General features: G+C 41.4%; 1 protein-coding gene across 2 annotated transcripts in view; it reads left to right on the forward strand.

Annotated features, from left to right (window-relative positions):
• Positions 1–21393, forward strand: part of abat (4-aminobutyrate aminotransferase) — a 163042-nt gene that overhangs the window by 126597 nt on the left and 15052 nt on the right. For both annotated transcript variants that reach the window (XM_048551773.2, XM_048551774.2), the window contains 4 exons: positions 5469–5549; positions 6749–6841; positions 9836–9898; positions 11566–11629. In XM_048551773.2, coding sequence (XP_048407730.1) covers positions 5469–5549; positions 6749–6841; positions 9836–9898; positions 11566–11629 — 301 coding nt within the window. The remainder of the gene's footprint in view (positions 1–5468; positions 5550–6748; positions 6842–9835; positions 9899–11565; positions 11630–21393) is intronic.

Below are 21393 nucleotides of genomic sequence, written 5' to 3' on the forward strand. Positions count from 1 at the left end.
CTTGCCAATCCATCAAATATGTTATTATGCATCCCCATGCTTTCCGCCACAGGCAGCTGCACATCTCCCATTCTCCTGCCGCACAACCAGTATTTGACCTCACCCACCCAGTCACAAGCTGCTACCTGACCAGCCCTTTCCCCTGCCTGCAGGTCACTCATGCCAATGTTTCATCACGTGCCTTTAATCTGTGTGCTGCTTCAGTAACTGAGTTGGTGGCAGGAAGTGTGAAATAAAATTATTTCACTATCACTCTCCCCTTAGTGGTTCTCCAATGTCTGGTCATGTCGGATCTCTTTTGGTTCCTGGAAGGAAAAAGGTGCAAGGTTAGGGTTGCACTGGGGGCAAAGTAAGGATTACACACTTATACCATCTGCAGCTTCTTATAGATTCTCATGTGCAGCTGAAACAGGCTGTAGCCGTAAATGTCATTGGTAGAGTACTGACAGTGATTGCTGCACTGATACACTGGGAGAGGCAATAGCCTCCTGGTATTATCACTGGACTGTTAACCTAAAGACCCAGGCACTGTTCTAGGGACCTGGGTTTGAATCCTGCCACAGCAGATGGTGGAATTTGAATTCAATAAGTATCTGGAATTAAGCATTTAATGATGACCATGAATCTATTGCTGATTATTGGGTGGAAAAAAACCCACCTGGCTCACTAATGTCCTTTAGGGAGGGAAGCTGCCATCCGTACCTGGTCTGGCCTACTTGCAATTCCTGACCCACAGCAATGTGGTTGTCTCATAACTGCCCTCTGGGCAATAAAGCTGGCCTAGTCAGCAATGCCCTCATCCCCATATATAAAAGCAATACTGGGTTGAAGGGCAGATACAGGATATATCTCGTCTAGCAATACCTGCAGTGCACCTGGAATGTGTACTGTCCGTGGTTGGGCCATTCTTCACTTTTTCCCAGGTCAGATAATTTCACTATCCGCTGCAGCCACGTTGTACCCCTCCCCCTTTAAGCGCTGCCCATTCATTTTAAACAGTGCAGGGTAGATTTAAGCAACACTAATCCCTCATAATATATATAAACCCTTGCTGAATAATCAAACTAGCAACTAACGTTGGCTGGACAGAGATCTTATTCGAATAAGTGAGCAGTATGAAGTTTGTGTGCTACCTGCATTATCATCAACGCGAGTAGATTAATTACACGTTGTAATTCCCTAATCTATTTTCAGGGATATTTAAGCCCCAGTGTAACTCAGTTTGAGTTCTTCAATGTGATTGTCTAATTCATAGACGTCCCACATCTCCAGTGAAGGGCACTACATTCTGTTGGATGCCTGCTGGCAGCTGTTAAACTGCTGAACAGCAAGTGCTGTTTGTTTGCTGCTGCTGGCAAAGTCTTCAGCTTTCCCAATACTAAGTGGAGTTAGCTGTGGCACATCCAATCCTGCTTGTCAGTCACCTAGTCTGAAAAGACTGTGAAAGAGCTGAGACACAGATAAAACACAATGGTTGAATGTTGGTTCAAGGGGCAGGATGTAAGTGAGGAATAATGGTCAGCCAAAGGTAATCTTTGGAAAAGTGATAGTGCAAAGGTGGGAGTATAAGCCAATGTGAGAGATCTTCTGGTGAAGCTCTGACACACAAATATAAAACTAACTGAGAGCAGTCCCAGTAGTGGTTAGGAAGGTTTGTATTTCTCTTTATTTGCTGAAGATGGCCAGCTTTCAGTAGTTAGCAGGATGCTGTCCTTCCTTTTTTTTGTTTACTGATTGGCTAGTGCAAATAACTAGACTTTCAAATGAATGAAATCTTGAGTGTATTTGCTATTCGGTCTCTATTTTCATTCAGTTACAGAAACCAGACTTCTAAATCAAAGTGTTTCACATTATGATGACTTTTATCTACTTGTCAGAATGATCTATTTAATTAACTGACTGACTTCAGTTGGGTGTTTGAACTTGCCACCACTGATAAGATATGATATTGTAAATCTGAATTATACATTACAATTTGACACTGGCTACATTTTCTACCAGAAAACTATCAACAGTACATTTATATCCAACAATTTAAACCATCTGGTCTTGTAAGCTTCTCATTAGATTAAATGTATTTGATCCTTAAAATTTTGCTATTAGATTTTTAAGTATTTAAATTATGATTTTTTTTATTTGTGAAGCCTCCATTAGAACTCATCCTGATGTTCTTAAATTTTATGTGATGTTGGAAACTAATTGATGAATATTGGCCCAGACTTTGCAAAATATGTGGAGGGAATTTGGTGTTTGATGATAAACTATCAGAGCTCACCATTTCCGTTCATAAACAGACCACATCTTCAGGATTCAGCACGTGGACAGATTCAGGGAGCGCTGTTTGCTGTTGTCCATCACTCTTTGATATACCACAGGTTGCATGGGATGGCAGGTAAATTATCTGACAAGAGTCCCCAACACATCCAGGAAAATTCAATTGTGGCAGGCAACCAGTCAGAGAAAATCCACCACAACCACGACCCCCAATACACACACATACCCCCGCCCTAGGTGGAACAGTCAGGAAGACCTCAAGATGTTTTGGCCCAAGTAGGCATGACTCAGACTGCAGCACCATGGCATATGTGCGTTGCATGTCTAACAGTCACTCAGAGGTACGGGTCAGGTGACATCGGTGGACGGACGAGTGTTTGCATCCTAGAAGAGGGCAGCAGACTTGTGCTGCAAAGCCCCACTGCCATTTTCCCTGAGCAACGTTTAGGAGGCCAGCATGCTGGACTGCTATGATATCCCACAAGTCCCTTACAATCCACAGCTATGACAGCAGCAGTATGAGCTTACATGATAGCACTGCTATGTTATGTGACTTCTCGTACAGTAACAGAAGAGAAGACATCAACTGTTGGATCCTGTATCTTGGATCTGCAGATCCCTGTGCCAAGATAGCACCATTGTCATCCATGTACTTCCACATTGATCACAAATTTTCTGACAGGGCTACCACTGTGCCAAGCATTTCATTTTGCAAATCCATCTCTATGTCACTGCAACAAAGTCTTCATTTGTGCCCTCTGCAGCAGAATACATAGCACCCCTTGTCCTCAGGTGAGCTGACACTTCTTGTCCCATTCCCATGTCGCCTCATACAAATCCCAACTATCCTCTAAAACACCTACAGAATGAACACCTGAGCTGGTGGCTGCTGGTATGCAAGTGTGATTGTGTTTCATCAACATTGCTCGCTTCCTGCACTTCCCTTCCTTCCCTTGTCCAACTGCCTGGCCAGGTCACATTTCATGGGTATTTGAAAGGAAAGAGGCTAGACTTGTGAGGGGAGGGGAGCGGGGGGAAGTATGGGGTGAATGCTTGCACCATCTGCAGCTTGTAAATGCAAAGAGGTCGGAGGATGACACAAAGTAGGATATGAGGAGGGAGAATCGGTATGAAGTGATGATGAGACAAATCTATGACACCATGATTAATTGAGATTGTTGGGAGGTGAGTAATAAGGGGTATGGTGAATTGAATAATGCATGAGGATAGTAGTGCACATGTTGAGCTATGGCATTTAAGGTGGCTTTTACCAACTTTGACCTCGTCTGTGATATAATTGAATTCTTGCAGTACTGTGACCAGGTCGTTCAGGCTCCCGTGGTGCCATCAACTGCTGCATTCACTTGATCCCACTTCTTTTTAAGATTGTATCCAGGGAGCCTCCTGCTCTCCTGCTGGTTGATGACACTTCCTTGACCGAACATTCAGTGCAGCTTAGAAAATCCTGGGGTCCATGCTGTCCCATGCTATACCATTCTTTCCCGGGTGAATTTCTGGTTATTTTCTAGCAACTGCTCCTGCCACAATGCATTCTTCTTTTAGAGATGAGGTCTGACTTTTAAGTAGTACAGTCCAGCTTAAACACACGCTGCCTTCTCCTGGCTCTGCTCAGGGAAACAGTTATTTTATAGTGAGCCTAACCAGGCTGCATGGTGGGAACAGTAAAATAAGCACAAAATTTGCGTGCTGCCTGCATCGGGAACAATGGGCAGGGGTTAATAGGGCATTGCGATCCCTCACCCATTTTCAAGTTGTATTGGGCCTTGCAACTTATTTTTAACAGCTGAACGTTAACAAACCAGCAATGTGGAAATTATTTTGATAGAGCTGAGCAGGATAGTATCTCCGTTTGTACGTGGTATAGCAACATAAAAACCTCATGACTCATGAAGCAGTCAATTTCTAAATGTCACACTTTGTACAAAACAATAACATACTACAAAGTCCCAGTCCAGGACTTATTGGCCAGAGGAGAAAATGAGGAACCTAGCTACTGGTGCAGACACAGTGTCCATCAGTGATGGACACCTGTCCCCGAGTTAGCCACGGGGTTGAGGGGGGAGCTGTAAAAATCTAAATGCTGATTGGTTTGAATGGAGATAGGGAAGGGTTGATGAACCAGGCTGTGGAAACCCCATTCCACATGGAAAAAGCTGAGAGAACAACAAACCACAACTAGGATTTCCTTCTGACTACACAGCGAGAACAATTATTGAACAGTCAATAATTTCTGCTGTTTTTCATCTTGGTCAATCTAAAAGAAAATCCAACAGCAACTAGAATTTGTGTGTAATTGAAACAATGATGTTTCTATTTAAAATCATTTGGTCAAAATAATTGCTGAATGGCCTTAAAGAGACTACCAACTTTGCAACTAAATCTGTACTCGTTCTCCAATGAGCAATGTCACAGGTGATTAAATGATTTTATTAAACTGCAGTTGTCAAGCAGAAATGAATGTCAATACAAAATTGAAGTGTATGGTAATATGATAACTGCGTCTTAGGACCACACAGCACAGAAAGAGGCAATTCAGCCCCTCAAGACTGTGCAGGCATTTGAAGCTATTCATTTGGTCCATTCACTTTATTCACTTCTCCACAGCCCTGCAATCTTTCTGTCTTCAAGTATTTATCTAACTACCTTTACTCAAAATTACAACTGAATCTGCTCCCAACACTCTTCAAGCGTTCTCGATCATAACTCGTAACTCATGGTGTTAAAACATTGTCTCCTCCTCCCTTTTCTGGTCCTTTGCCAAGTACCTGAAACCTCCTGTGCAGCCTTTCCAAGGCCTTGACCCTTTCTCAAAGTGTGATGCCCAGAATTAAATACAATATCCCAACTGAGACCTAAGATGTAAAGGTATGGCATAGCCTCCTTTCTTTTCTACTCCATGCATTTTATTTATAAAACCTAGGATCACGTATGCTTTTTTGACAGCTATATCAACTTGTCCTGATAGCTATAAAGATTTGTGTAATTACACCCGGTTTTCTATTTTGACTGCCCTATAAAATTGCACCAGTTAGTTTATGCTGCCTCTCTTTCCCATTCTTCCTATTTCCTCTCATGCAAGAGGTAATTTAGGCTTCTTGTTTGCATGCATTCTTGTTTTAACTGCACTATTTTTGAAAGGGCTAATAACTACTTTGTGTTGTGTTCTACCACAGAGTTCATTCATAAACAGACCTGCCCTGGGATGCCTGCCTCCTGAGAATTATGTTCAGAAGTTGTCCGACACGCTGCTTTCAGTGAGTTTTACTGTGTGGCGTGTGGAGAATGAAGGGCTGATGTGTGATAGCATTTCAGGCCAGATGGGGCATAATTTAATGAATTGGAACAACATTGTTCTATTTAATCTCTCTTTGTGAATGCTGTATAGCAGACAGTCAAAAAGACTAATCCAAAATTATGAGGAATTCTGAATACAGTAGCATTTCTGTTATCCAGCACTGTCCCAGAATTTTCTTCTAACTGGAATTTCCAGATCCGGACTGACGCATTTTGGTGCTTCAGCGAAAAAAAAAAGTGTTACCAGGCAATTAGAAATGAAATATGCATGAGTTATGTGTGCAAAACTACTTTGATTCTGATCAAGAATGCTTATTGTTATTTAACCGCATAGCTGTAATCAAATTGAAATGATATTTGAATAGTTAAAAGCAGCACCCCTGTGCTCCGAATCACCCAGCCATGGGCTGTTCTGACTGGCCCTGAAGAGACTGATAACCCGGTGAGAGAGGGTGGCACAGGCTTGGGTTTTCTGCTCATGTTCTAATTATTTTGGTGCCTATTTTTTCGCTATTGGCGGCAGCCAAAATTTTAACCAAAAAAATGTTCCAATGTTGTTCATTGCCCCTGTCATTTGTAAAGCCACTTGTCTCTTAACTATGGAGGGAAAATCTTCGAGATTTGAAACTGCAATGTCTACAGACATTCTTTTTCCTGCAGGACCTATTTAAATATGCTCCCCTCAGTATGAAATCTGTTTTAACCAGTATTTTCGTCAGCCAGTAATTCCAGTTCCAAGACTGTGCTGGATAATGGAAGTTTTAAAATATTACCATAATCCCAAAATGTGATTCAGTCTTTGTAACCTATTACCATAGTACAATAGACTCTATACACCAAGGATTCACTTGCTGCAACTATAATTTCAGTTGGAAAATTTTGTTGCAAATTAGAGTAACAAAGTAATTAGGATCATGGATTTCATCACAATTTTTTCAAAAAAACATAAACCTGCAGCAGATCCAATACCAGCACTAGTCAAAAACAAAGTGTGATATGAGGCAAAGCAAAAGGTCTTGTAACTGCATGGAACGCTACGCCCAAGATAACTGTCTCTAAATTGTTTTGGATCCAAGGACCATGAGGATTACCTGTTTTTGTTGATGCATAATCATGATGAATGTATTATTGCTGAGGCCCTAATTTTGTTCCTAAACAGATTGCTCCAAAGGGTTTGAAGCAAGTACAAACTATGGCATGTGGCTCCTGTTCCAACGAGAACGCCTTCAAAGCAGCTTGTATCTGGTATCGAGTAAGTGAAGAAATTGCCACTTTACTTTGAAATCTGTCCATGCAAAGGCAGTTTGAAAATACACTTACATCTTCATAATGCAGAAACACTAATAGGGTCTATATAAAAACCAAACAAATTGCAGATGCTGTAAATCAGAAACAAAAGCATAAATTGCTGGAAAAGCTCACCATCTATGGAGAGAAATCAGAGTTAACGTTTCAGGTCGAGTGACTCATCCTCAGAATTCCAGTTCTGAGGAAGTGTCACTCGACTTGAAACATTAATTCTGATTTTGCTCCATAGATGGTGAGCTTTTCCAGCAATTTATGTTTTATTACTAAAAGGGCCTTTTTGACAGCCTCCTTTTGTCAATGTTTTGAAAATTATGCAGCAAGCCATCATTAAGAATCAAGATCCTGCATTTCACGCTCTGGATCAAGACCTTGGATGGGCTGATGGATGATTTCAAGTTGAAAATGGAGTCTCATTTATGGAAAACAGCTGCTTACAGAGGAGCAAATCCTAGAACCACAGGGACAGGAGAGAGGGGTTCTGTTTCAAAAACTAACTGCATGTTTTGTTAGAAGATTTCAGTAATAAGCAGCTTAGTCCTGTTAATTTAAATTAGTTCTGGTTTTGAAGGTTGGTAAGTTGTGTTTGGATACAGCACTGACTGAGATGAAAGCTTCCACTCTGTTGGTTTTAATGGTCCTAAATAAAATGAGATTGAGCAGTTATAAACCAACACAAAGTGAGTGGCATCATCATTTGCGCAAAAGACTTTAAGCATCATCAGTGAGAGGAATATAAAATTACATCTTCATTGTCCCTATGTCTTTGAGCAATGGTTTTAGATGATTATTCTTCTGTTGCTATTTGTACTGCCTTTAGATTCATCTTCAGTTAAATCACTTGACCAATTACCATCGTCATTATCCCTTCAGTCATTTGATCTTGCATAGCACAGAACTTCCATTTGACACTATCTTCAACCCACCTACACCCGTTCCCGCCGCTCCTTCCCCACCTCTGAATTTGCCTAGAACCTGTTACACCTCTGCTTCCTGTTCTGAAGAAAGGTTATTAACCTGAAACATTAACACTGTTTCTCTCTTTAAAGATGCTGCCTGATCTGCTGATTACTTCCGGCACTTTTTGGTTTAAACTTCCAATTTCTCAACAGAAATGAAAACACTATTAAAAATATGGGGTTCTTTTGTTGGGACTGAAATTGGAGGAGCTTTATTCTTGACCTGGTCATGTATTAACTGCGCTAAGTATACCTGATGCTGAATCTATGTCAAAAACAATAAAGTATGTCATTCCCCAGCATCTCAACAACATAATTATTCACCAGAAAACCCAATTCAGGTTCCAAGATACATTCTAATAAAGTTGTGAAATCCTGGTCATTACAGACAATGATTGATCATGTCACCAACTGAATTCATGATTTACAGAATAGCGAGGAGAGAAGAAAACATTACACTTATTGATCATCAAATGATAAAAAGGACACTAATACTTTGTAATAAATTCTCTGTCGCTTTACTTTAGAAATGTAAGAATCAATAGAAATACGGACACATTTCCTACCTCCTGATATACTCCTGGAGTCATTTGAAAATCGTAATCTAGAATTTACTTAGAAAACAGGGACAGGAGTAAGCTATTCGGCCCATTAAGCCTGCTCTGCCATTCAGTATTTTCAATGCTGGCCATCCCATACCTTTTAATCCCTTTAACCGTTCTTGCTTCAACCACTTTCTGGCAGAAAATGCCACAGGTTTAGCACTCTCTGGGTGAAGCAATTTCTCTATTCTAAGTCCTAAATGGCTTATCAGGTTGTGACTTCTGGTTCTGAAATCCCCAGCCATTGGGAACATCCTTTCTGCATCTATCCTCTCGGGTTATGTTAGAATTTCATAGGTGTCTATGAGATTCTCCCATTATTCTTCTCGAGTTTAGTGAATATGGTCCTAACTGATCCAGTCTCTCTTCATACGTCAGTCCTGCTATTCCAGGAATCAGTCTGGTAAACCTTCATTGCACCTTTTGTCCATCACCATTTCATCCGTCCTGAGATAAGGAGACTGAAACTGCACACAATACTCCAGGTGAAGTCTCACCAACACGCTGTACAATTGCAACAAGAGATCCCTGCTCCTGGACTCAAATTTTCTCACTAATAACGCCAACATACCACTTGCTTTCTTCATCGCCTGCTGATTTGCATATTTATTTTTGGGACTGGTGTTCAAGCACACCCAGGTTTCATTGCACCTCCCACTTTCCCAATTTATTGCCACTCAGATAATAATCTGCCTTCCTGTTTATTGCTCCCAAAATGAATAGTCCCACATTTCTCCATATTAAACTATATCTGCCATGCATCTGCCACACACTCAACTTGTCCAAATCACATTTAAGCATCTCTGCCTCCTCCTCACAGCCAACCTTTCCACCCATCTGCCATATATTGTAGGTATGGCATTTACTTCCCTCATCTAAATCGTTGATGTATGTTGTGAATAGCTGGTGTCCAAGCACTGTGGTACCCACAAGGCACTGGCTGCCACTCAAGAGTTTATTCCAACTCTTTGTTTCCTGTATGCAGACCAGTTCTCTATCCATATTGATACACTACCCCATGTGCTTTAATTTTACATGCTGATTCCCCACCTACAAGATACAACCTTGAAAAAAATTTATTCTGTGGTTGGTGAAACTTTCTAAATCAATGAAAAATGTTTATGGCAGTAGCATTTATGAACTTGCATTATTGGCTTGTACTGACTTTTCAACCCATTTAAAGTCGATAGTGGCAGTTGACACAACAAAAGACACAGCTTTCGTACAGCAGCTCCATCACTGCTGCCTGAGGAAAGCTACCTCTTCCAGTTGTTCTCAGCAAACATAACATCTGGAATCTGCTGTTACTAGTCTGCTTTGACAGACCTTCCAATGCAGAAAATAAATGAGTGATTAGGTGTCACTGCTTTTTCTCTGTAGAACAAGGAAAGAGGCAATGCTATACATACAAAGGAGGAGCTGGAATCTTGTATGATCAACCAGGTAAATGCTTAAGTTCTGAGAAAATTCAACTTTGATGTTCCTGTCATACCAGCTCCTTAAACTGGCAGCTGTTTCATTATTCATTTTATTTAGTTACATTCTCCACTTGAAAAGTTGTGAATAGGTATTTCATTCCACTTGTACGCCGGTCTTACTAAACCATCATTGTTGTTTTCCCCATCTGTATTCTGCTGTGTTTTTGTTCTGTTTTCTTGTACATCTGAACAACCATGAGAAATGGCACATATTCAAGACACTTCATTGATTGTACGTGTTTTCAAATGTAGGCTTATAAACGTTTCCTTCTTTAATATAAGTTTATACTGTGATGTTTCTGCTGCATATTTTGTATGTTGACGATTCCTTTGCATTCCCAGTGTTCCCCCATTGTCAGCACTGTTATCAATATTGTATCCCACAACAAGTCCCTCAAAACCACCATCCCATGTGATTGCAGACCTAAGATAGCTCCCAACATTCCAAGACTTCAAAACTAAAATTTTGCACAACCTGAACCCTTCCAAAGCTCAGAATCGTCTGCAGTCCTAAACTACACCATCCTACCCCCAACAGCCTGTGCCTGTAACTCTAGTGTTCTAGCAGTGTCCATTAATTCACTGTACCTTTGTTAAAAATAAATTGATGGAGGAACAGAGATAATGACCCACTGTAGATTTATGCTAATTGCAGATTTTGACATCACATATTGGAAGATAGAAACAAGTGGGTTTGCTGTACTATTCTACAATATGAGACAATGGGCAAAATTTAGAGCACACAGTTGCCCCACCAACCCTGGAAGCTGAGTTTCAGGGTGGGGTTTGCAGTTTCATGTTTGGTGGGGTTGGTTGGGGGGGTGTGGTGGGCAGCAAAGTGTGGAATAAATAAACTGCGACCCTCCCAATTGACCACACCCACGATTCAGGCAGGAAGGATGGGGGTCAGTTCAGGCCCTGAAACCATTGAGGGCACTAACAGGCCTTTTCCCACTACCAGTGGTATTCAACAGGCAGGACATTCTCCCTCCAGCAAGACTGAGCTGTAAAACCTGTTAGGCTTGCCTGCAGCCTTGAAAGGGGAGCAGATGATTCATTCTCCTTGGGCGCCCAGTGCCAGATCAAAGGATTGGCATTTTCCTTAAGGAAGAGTGATCAACGTGTTCACTCCCTCTGGAGAGGGGATATTACTGACAATTCAGAAACTATAATCAGAGTGTTACCACCATTCTGATGCACTCAGTGAACAGGTTACATTGTAAACATAGTTCTGTAATGAATTGTGGAATGTGTAGAACCAAAAGAAAGTCTAGGAGGAGAAATAATTCACAAACTTTGACCCTAGTTGCATGGTGCTTCCAATTAATCTGCTAGATTGACAACTGAAAATATAGAATATCACTGGGCTGCACGGGGGAGGGAGGGGCATAGGGGTTGTGATTGACACTTCCAGTTTTTTCTGGCATCCGTTGAAATCCCCTTTTCCGCAATCCTGCAAATCCCCCGATTTCTATATGTAATTATCAAGGTAGATAAATCGACAAACGCACATGTTATAGGAATTACAATGAATACAGAAAGGAGGCACAAACCAGACTTCCATTTAGGTTTCATGTGAAATAGCGTCACCTAGTGGAAATAGAGATCTAATCTTTCTGCTTCTTTCTTCAGGCACCTGGTAGCCCAGATATAACTATTCTATCTTTCATGGGTGGCTTTCATGGAAGAACATTTGGTAAGGAAAATGCTGTTAATTTTAAAAAGACATAGAAACTTGTAACTATGGTCAGGAGTGGGTCATTTGTTCTTTTAAACCTCCCTTGCTATACTGTATGAACGTGACTGACCCTCTAACTCAACACCATATTCCCACTTTCTCTCCATACTAATTGATGCCTTTCATCAAACTCTTTCTTGAATGTACTCAGTCACCCAGTGTCCACAGCCTTCTGAGGTAGCAAATTCCACAGGTTGATCACCCTTTCGGTGAAGAAATGTTGCATCATCTCAGTCCTAAAAGCCATACTTTGTATCTTGAGACTGTGACTCCTGGTTCTAGATTTCCCAAACAGAGGAAACATCCCTCCTGAAACTAGCCTGCCTAACCCAATTAGAATTTTACATGTTTCAAACTAATCCTCTCTCGTTCTTCTAAACTCTAAATACAAGCCCATACAAACCAATCCATCTTCATAGGACAGTCCTGCCATACTCAGTATCAAATGAGTGAACCTCCCCTGCACAGTTAATGAGACCAAAACTGTTCACAGTACTCCCTGTGTTGTCTCACCTAAGTCCTGTATAACTGCAGCAAGATATCCTTACTTTTGAACCAAATCCTCTTACAATGAAGACTAACATAAAATTTGTTTTCCTATTTGCTTGCTACACCTGCCTGTCTGCTTTCATTGACTGACCATAAGACATAGGAGAAGAAATTAGGCAATTAGGCCATTTGGCCCATCAAATCTGCTCCGCCATTCAATCATATCTGATAAGTTCCTCAACCCCATTCTCCTGCTTTCTCCCTGTAATTCTTGATCTCTTTAATAATCAGGAACCTATCTATCTCAGTCTTAAATGTACTCAATGACCTGACCTCCACAGCCTTCTATGGCAGTGAATTCCGTAGATTCACCACTCTCTGGCTGAAGAAGTTTCCCCTCATCTCTAAAAGGTCTTCCTTTTACTCTAAGTCTGTGACCTCGGGTCCTAATCTCTCCTACTAATGGAAACATCTTCCCAACATCCACTCTGTTCAGGCCATCTGTAGAATAGTTTCAATTAGATCCCCCCTCATCTGTCGAACCTCCAATGAATATAGTCCCACAGTCCTCAAATGTTGCTCATATGTTAAGCTTCTCACTCCTGGGACCATTCTCATGAACCTCCTCTGTACATGCTCCAGGGTCAGTACATCCTTCCTGAGAATATGGAGCCCAAAACTGCACACAATACTCCAAATGTGGCCTGATCAGGGCTTTATAAAGCCTCAGTATTACAACCCTGCTTTTATATTCAAGTCCTCTCAAAATAAATGCCAACGTTGCATTGCCTTCCTGACTACTGGCTCAACGTGCAAGTTTACCTTGAGAGATTCCTTTACTAGAATTCCCAAGTCTCATTGCACTTCAGGTTTCTAAATTTTCTCCCCATTTAGAAAATAGTCCAATGCTTTTATTCTTCTTATCAAAGTGCATGACCTCGCACTCTCCCACATTGTACTCAATCTGCCACTTCTCACTCTCCTAACCTGTCCAAATCCTCTGCAGCCTCCCAACTCCTCAATACTACCTGTCCCTCCACCTATCTTTGTATAGTCTGCAAACTTGGCCAGAATGCCTACAGTTCCTTCATCCAGATCATTAATGTATAAAGTGAAAAGTTGTGGCCCCCAACACTGACCCTTGCGGAACATCACTTGTCACCAGCTGCCATCCTGAGAGAGACATTTTTATCCCCACTCTCTGCTTTCTGCCAGACAGCCCATCATCTATCCATGCTGGCGCCTTGTCTGATACACCATGGGCCCTTATCTTACTCAGCAGCCTCCTGTGCAGCAGTTTGTCAAAGGCCTTCTTGAAGTCCAGGTAGATAACATCCATTGGCTGTCCTTGGTCTACCCTGCTCATTACTTCCTCAAAGAATTCTGGCAGATTTGTCAGGCATGACCTCCCCTTGATGACTGGTACACAAGGACACCCAGATCTCTTTGTAAATCCAGACTTCCTAATGTATCACCATCTAAATAATACTCCTCCATTCTGTTTTTCATGCCAAAGTCTCCACCTTCACATTTAGCTCCATTGTACTGCATCTGCTTCATGTCCTTATTTCACTCAACTTATCTAAATCACCTTGAAGCCTCCTTGAATATTCCTCACAACACTCAATCCTGCCCAGTTTTGTGGGTTATAAACTTGGAAATGTTGCAAAATTTGGTTAAATACACACAGAGGCTGATCCCATCATCACTACAGAATTTAAAGTAATGTATAATAACTGTAGGGAGATTATGGTATAGCGGTACTGTCAGTGAGTTAGTAGTCCAGAGGTCTAAGCTAATGCTTTGGGGACATGAGTTAAGTTTGAGTAATTCTAGTTATTGTGAAATAATTGTCATGAAAACCCATGCCCTTCATTAACATCCTTTGGGGAAGGAAATCCCTCATCTTATGTGTGACTCCAGTCCTTAGCAATGCAGATAATTCTGAACTGCCTCAGCACTGGAGGAGGAAGCAACTCAGTTCAAGGTCGGTTAGGGATGGGCCTTGGCAGCAACATGCACATCCCTTGAAAGAATATTAAATATCTGTTTCCATCTCCACAAAATAAAAAAATCATCATGGTCTAAAGTAGGTTTCGATTGTGTGTATGTCGATACGTAAAGCATGGCAAGTAAGATTGGTGAAGTGCAGCCTCAGAAAGCCGGGTGGGAATCGGGTATCATGGTGATATCAGAGACCTCACTCAAAAAAAGGACAGGACTGGTTAGGTTGCTAAATACTGCTGGATACAAGTCTGGTTTCTTCACACCAAGGTAAGTAGCTCAAGTGAGGAAGTCACCAAACATGACAAACCCCCCTCAGTAAAAATAATGCCAATATGACAAATTTTGACTCAGGGTAGGGGAGAAAGGGCAAATGTGGGATGGAGTCGGGCTAGAACCTGGAAATGAAACACAGATGTCCACAGGGAGGAGCACGTGCCAAGATAGTTCTCTAGGAATTAATTCAATTGGTTTATAAGTTGTTAGATTCTCCATTCACTCATCACTCCCTCCATCCCAAACAACACCCAGCCTAACAGCACTTCATACCCCCAATTCAGATATAATGCCAATGCATACCCACTACCACACATGAACCCTCATGCTTACCAATGCCATTTCCGTTGCTATTTGCCCAATATTCAGCATGGGCAGATCTCAGAAGTTATGTGAAAATGGAAAACGAACTTCTGCCAATCTAACATAGCTGTCATTCCTAAATGCTGACTTTGAAAAAGAAAATATCCTTTTATAAAATACATTCAAAATTTTATTCTCCTCAAGCGTCTGGACCGAATATCTATTTCAGTAACTACATCAAAGACAGTCAGTCCTTTAGTGGCCTCTTTAAGCTATCAGCAAACTATAAACTTGTTGCTGAGACAATTGAAATTTTTTTTTGAAAAGCTCATCCAAGCATCACAATGACACAGCGATTGCCTCTGTGGAATATCAGCAAAGAATTCAATTGAAACTGCACAAACCGATACCGATGTCTTTGCCTAACCTAAGCCTGTCAACCAGGGCAGATGGTTTGGCATTAATTTGCTGACACATGGAGGTGTTTAAAGACTGGGATACTTAAAATGCTTCTTCCATTTTGATTTAGTTCCCTCTTCCAACCACTCCATCACCTTTGATGGTTTGCATTGCCCTTAAAAGGCACATAAATTATTCAGTTGGAGTCACAGGCTATTCAGTGATGGTGGTTAACAGATGAAAGAAAATACCATGGGTGATTTGGTAATGAGGAAAAAAACCCGTTCAGTTGTCTGTAAGCGCACTTTTGGATTTGAAAATAAAAATGCTTCCAGGACACTGATGGTACATTGGTTATGTATACCAGAAGTACAATCCAGAAGTGTGTCATAACATCTCTGAGCAAGTTGATTTGAAAACATCTTAAGCAAACCGAAAGAGACAAGCACTGAAACTTGAAAGTGGGGTTTGGAAGCGCATGCTTGTAATGCTTCACACTGCAAATTAATATTGAAAGTGTAAAGATTAGCTCCGATACTATCTTTTACCAAATAAAACCTAAAAAAAAACTGCCGATGCTGTAAATCAGAAATAAAAGCAGAAATGGCTGGAAAAGCTCAGCAGGTCTGGCAACATTTGTGGAAAGAAATCAGACTTAACTTTTTGGGTTGAGGAATGATCGATTGGAGGCAGTACTTCCACATCTTATTCCTGACTACCATTTCTAAAGATTCGCATTGTGTGCCCAACTCCACAAAAATCCAGCACCAAATGTTCAGGAAAGACATTGAGCCCAGGAAACCAGGCAAGGTGAAAGTATTGATTGAGGAGAATATTAAAATGCTGCAGAGAGAGAGAATGTCCTAAAAATGTAAATGACAGATTATGTTTGGTTAGAGTTAGGGAACAATTGAGATACCTTTACATTAGATGTATTCTATAGCCACGAATTAGTGGGAAATGATTACGACAAACATGCAGACATATTATAGAGAGCTGCAACAACTGCAGGATAATGATAATGAGTGAGCTTTCTCCCTAAAATGAAAAAAAACATGAAACTGTTGTGAACTGTGAGGTGAATAATTGGATTGCACTGTGTTGCCATAGTCTTACCGGACCATTAGAGAGAGACAACTGGTGATGATTTTACCTGAGGGCCACAACGCCTCAGGCGAGGAGAGAGGTACAGAAGGAGATTCCTTCATGGTAACCTCAACTGGTGATGGGAATTGAACACAAGCTGTTGGCATCACACTGCTTTGCAAACCAAGCATCCAGCCAACTGAGCTGAACTGACTCCTGTGAGGTGGATAATGATGAGTTTCAAAATGGAACCAGACACGCTGATAGAATGGACGGACATGTTACCAATGAAATTTAATACTATTAAGAGTGAGGTGATAAATTCTGATGAGAAGGATGAAGAAAGATATCGTCAATTAAAGGGTGCAATTCTAATGGGCGTGGAGGAAAAGGTGCTCTCAAAGTGCACAAATGATTGAAGATGACACAGTTGATTGAGTAACTCCTGAAACAGATACATGGGCTCCTGGGAATTATAATAAGGACACAGATTCAAATGCAAGCAAGGTATGCTGAACCTTTACAAAGCAAACACTGGTTTTGTTTTGACTGTCCAACACAGCAGTGAGTTCAACATGAGGACTTTATTGAAGTGAAGCTTAAGATGTCTACTTCCAGAGTGTGTGCCTTGTGGTAAGAGGTCACATGACTTCTGACAAGGATTGCATTTCAATCAAGACATTCCCATTTTTATGCAAGTAAAGAAAAATGTTGACATACATTCTCATTTACATATTTAATTGCCCAAATGGTGAAGTTGCTTCTTCAATGAGTGTCATTTCCATATCATTTGTCGTTGCTGTGTTGGCTGTTATTGTTCTATTTTTGTTGTTAAGCTGATGTAGACCCCTGTGCCTGATGGTTGATGTGGTATCTGCATTGGTGATGCATTCACCTTTTCCTGCTTAGTACCTCCAGCTGGGGACCAGCTTCTGCGTTTGGTTATATATGTACCTGCGATAGCAGCTGTTACAGATTTTCTGGCCATTCATGTCCACAACATACAATTGAGGTAAAAACTACCTCATGCAGGTCCTAAATTGCCATTAGAATTGGCTTTTGTTTAAATTATTTCTCCAGTACTCAACAGTAGCAATGGTTTGACAATTGTGTCAAAATTAAATTTGCTGTGCTGCCATTGCACCCTTGAGTCTTTTACGCGTACTTGTTACTACTTCTGCATTCAGTTGATATTTCTGCTATTGAAAGAGTAGTTTGCATGCAGCACAAAGTTAGTGTTTGTACTAGATTACTTTCCAGGCCTTCAATATGTGTGTTTCTCCACTCGAGGATGCCTTGTATACATCTGCTCAATTTCTTGATGGTTCCTTCAACAATTTTGGCTGCTGTTGCAACCTTTCCATTTGAATGGGGATAGTGTGGAGATGATGTGTGGTGTTGAATTTCTCAATCTTTCAGGAAGTCACTGAGTTTTTCACTCGTGAACTGAGAGTCATTGTTGATCCTGACAATGACAGGAAGGCCGTAATGTCTGATGTCTACTTTTAGTTATTCAGCAGTCTCAGCAGTAGTCATTGACAACTACTGGTCCACCTCTTAGTTGTCAGAATAGTTATCTACTGTGACAAGATGATCAGTTCCTGCGATTGTGAAGAGATTTACAGCCCATTGCTAATTGCCATTGAAAAAGTGGCGGTGAGCTGACTTCTTGAATTACTACCATCCATGAGTGGTAGGTAGGCCCACAATGTCTTTATGGAGGGTATTCCAGGATTTCAACCGAGTAACAATGAAGGAACGGTAACATATTTCCAAGTCAGAACAGAGAGTGGCTTAGAGGGAAATCTGCAGGTGTGTTATCATGTATTTGTTATCCCTTGTCCTTTTAGATGGAAGTAGTCGTGGGTTGGGAAGCAGCCGTCTAAAAAGTTTTGAAGAATTTCTGCGGTGCATCTTGTAGTTGGTGTATATTTCTCAGTGGTGGAGGAATTGAGTATTTGTTGATGTAGTGCTAATCAATCGGGCTGTTTACAGCTGGAAGGTGTCAAACGTCTTGACTGTTATTGGAATGGCATGGATCCAAGAGAGTGGGGAGTATTCCATCACACTTCTTCAGACTTGGGCCTTGTAGATAGTGGACAGGCTTTGCGGTTAACTGAGGTGAGTCAGTCACTGGAGGACTCCTAGCCTCTTAGCTGCTTTTATAGCCATAGTAGCATTTAGGCCAATTAGCCTAACCTCGGTTGTTGGTAAAAGTCTAGAATCCATTGTTAAGGATGAGATTTCTAAATTCCTGGAAGTGCAGGGTCAGATTAGAACAAGTCAGCATGGATATAGTAAGGGGAGGTCGTGCCTGACAAACCTGTTAGAGTTCTTTGAAGAGGTACCAAGTACGTTAGACCAGGGAAACCCAGTGGATGTTATCTATCTAGACTTCCAAAAGGCCTTTGATAAGGTGCCTCACAGGAGGCTGCTGAGCAAGGTGCGGGCCCATGGTGTTCGAGGTAAACTACTGGCTTGGATTGAGGATTGGCTGTCTGACAGAAGGCAGAGAGTTGGGATAAATGGCTCTTTTTCGGAATAGCAACCGGTGACGAGTGATGTCCCGCAGGGTTCAGTGTTGGGGCCGTAACTGTTCACTTTATATATTAATGTTATGGATGAAGGGACTGGGGGCATTCTGGTGAAGTTTGCCGATGATACAAAGATAGGTGGACAGGCAGGTCGTACTAAGGAGGTGGGAAGCTGCAGAAAGATTTAGACAGCTTAGGAGAGTGGTCCAGGAAATGGCTGATGAAATTCAATGTGAGTAAATGTGAGGTTTTGCACTTTGGGAAAAAGAATACAGGCATGGACTATTTCTAAACAGTGAGAAAATTTGTAAAGCAAAAGTACAAAGGGATCTGGGAGTGTTGGTCCAGGACTCTGTAAAAGTTAACTTGCAGGTAGAGTCCGTGATTAAGAAAGCGAATGTAATGTTGTCGTTTATCTCAAGAGGGTTGGAATATAAAAGCAGTGATGTGCTTCTGAGACTTTATAAAGCTCTAGTTAGGCCCCATTTAGAATACTGTGTCCAATTTTGGGCCCCACACCTCAGGAAGGACATACTGGCCCTGGAGCATGTCCAGCAGAGATTCACACGGATGATCCCTGGAATGGTAGGTTTAACGTACAGTGAACGGCTAAGGATCCTGGGATTGTACTCCTTAGAGTTTAGAAGGTTCGGGGAGATCTAATAGAAACTTACATGATAATGTATGGCTTAGAAAGGGTGGACACTGGGAAGTTGTTTCCGTTAGGTGGGGAACCTAGGACCCGTGGGCACAGCCTTAGAATTAGAGGGGGTAAATTTAAAACTGAAATGAGGAGACATTTCTTCAGCCGGAGAGTGGTGGGCTTGTTGAATTCATTGCCACGGAGCACAGTGGAGGCTGGGACGTTAGATGCCTTCAAGGCAGAGATCGATAAGTTCTTGATCTCACAAGGAATCAAGTGGTTGAATCAGCTGAAAGTGGGTGACCCAAGGACAATTGAGGAAATTCAGCAGTGATATCCTGGGACTGAAATAATCGATCTCCAATAAGCACCACCGTCTTTGTGCTCAGTATTACTCCAACCACTGGAGAACTTACCCCCTTATTTCAGTTTTGCTCAGGCTCCTCAATTAAACTTGGTTTAATGTGTCCTTGACGTCAAGGGCAGTCACCCTCACCTCACTACTTTTGGATTCAATTCCTCTCCCAATAACAAGAACATTCTGTTCACTTTCCTAATTACTTGCTGTACCTGCACACTAGTCTTTTATGACTCATGTATGAGGGCAGTCCAATTCCCCTGGATCTCAGAGCTCTGCAGTTTCTCATCATTTACTGATGTGTTTTGGTTTTTTTTGTTCTACCAAAATTAACAGTTTTGCATTTTCCAACGTAACTACATTTGCCAGAGCTCTCTGCCCACTCACTCAAACTATTATATCCTCCCTACGTTCTCTTCAGACTGCAGTTTACAGCTCAGCCTCCTGTTTGTAGACTCTGCGATGAATCCCAGTTAGCCACAAACACTTACCCACAGACATGGCTGATCTCCAGGAATTCCCATATGCTGCAGTCATGATGCCTCACCTGCCCTGCTGTTCTTAATGTCTTTTAGCTAGCTACTTAATTGTTTAATTATTTATTTCCCTTTTTTATATTCTTTATTAACCACTGGTGTCTACACCATCTTAAACCTTGCAAGTAGAATAGACCTGAACCACTTACCAAATATTCACCAAACTGAGTTTCTTCCCCATCGTGGAGTAAGAGCTAATTTCAAGAGGGTGAAAAAGTTAGAAAAAGTACAGGTGGAGGAGAATTTACTTCTCTCCTTCCATAATCACTGAGCTCCTAACGAAAGCTGCAGAATGTGCTAAGTGCACTAAGATGCGTGGCCTCGTGCTTCGTAAGTTCAATCATGTTAGCATCATTGAATACCCCATTATTAAGATCATTGGCCAGAAACTCAACTGAACTCACCAAATAAACTTAGTGACTACAAGAGCAGAGGCTAGTAATACTGTAGTGAGTAACTAACCTTCTGACTCCCCAAAGCCTGTCCACCATTTACCAAGGCACAAGTCAGGAATGTGATGGAATACACCCCTGAATGGATGCAGCTCCAAGAACTGAAGAAACTGGACACCGTTCAGGACAAAGGAGCTTGATGATTGGCACCACACAAATGAATGCACTGCTGAAATACACCAAAGATTCTTGGACAGCTCCTTCTAAACCCATGACTGCTTCCATCTCAAACGACAAGTGCAGCAGATACATGGGAACACCATCACCTACAAGTTCCCCTCCAAGCCACTCCCAATTCTGACTTGGAAATATATCACCATTCCTTCACTGTCACTGGGTTTTCCTCCCTAAGAGCATTGTGAGTCAACCTGCATGCAGCCTGTGAATTTAAAAAAGGTGAAGGAATTAACTGACTAAAGTTACAGAAAGAAACAGTTAATTCAGTCACTCTTCCAGTGGAGACCCTGTAAACACCTTAAGACTGGGAAATTTTGAATTGAAACAGTAGATTTCAGTTCATTGTTAAATACAAAGATAAATTAGCTTTTACAGAATTTAACTACTGACTCACCAATGACCAGAACCAATACCTTATATAATACTACAGACCTCAACTAGCTAAAGAATAGCATTTTTTAATGT

The sequence above is a fragment of the Stegostoma tigrinum genome, chromosome 23 (genome assembly GCF_030684315.1).
Source record: "Stegostoma tigrinum isolate sSteTig4 chromosome 23, sSteTig4.hap1, whole genome shotgun sequence".
NCBI classification, from domain to species: domain Eukaryota; kingdom Metazoa; phylum Chordata; class Chondrichthyes; order Orectolobiformes; family Stegostomatidae; genus Stegostoma; species Stegostoma tigrinum.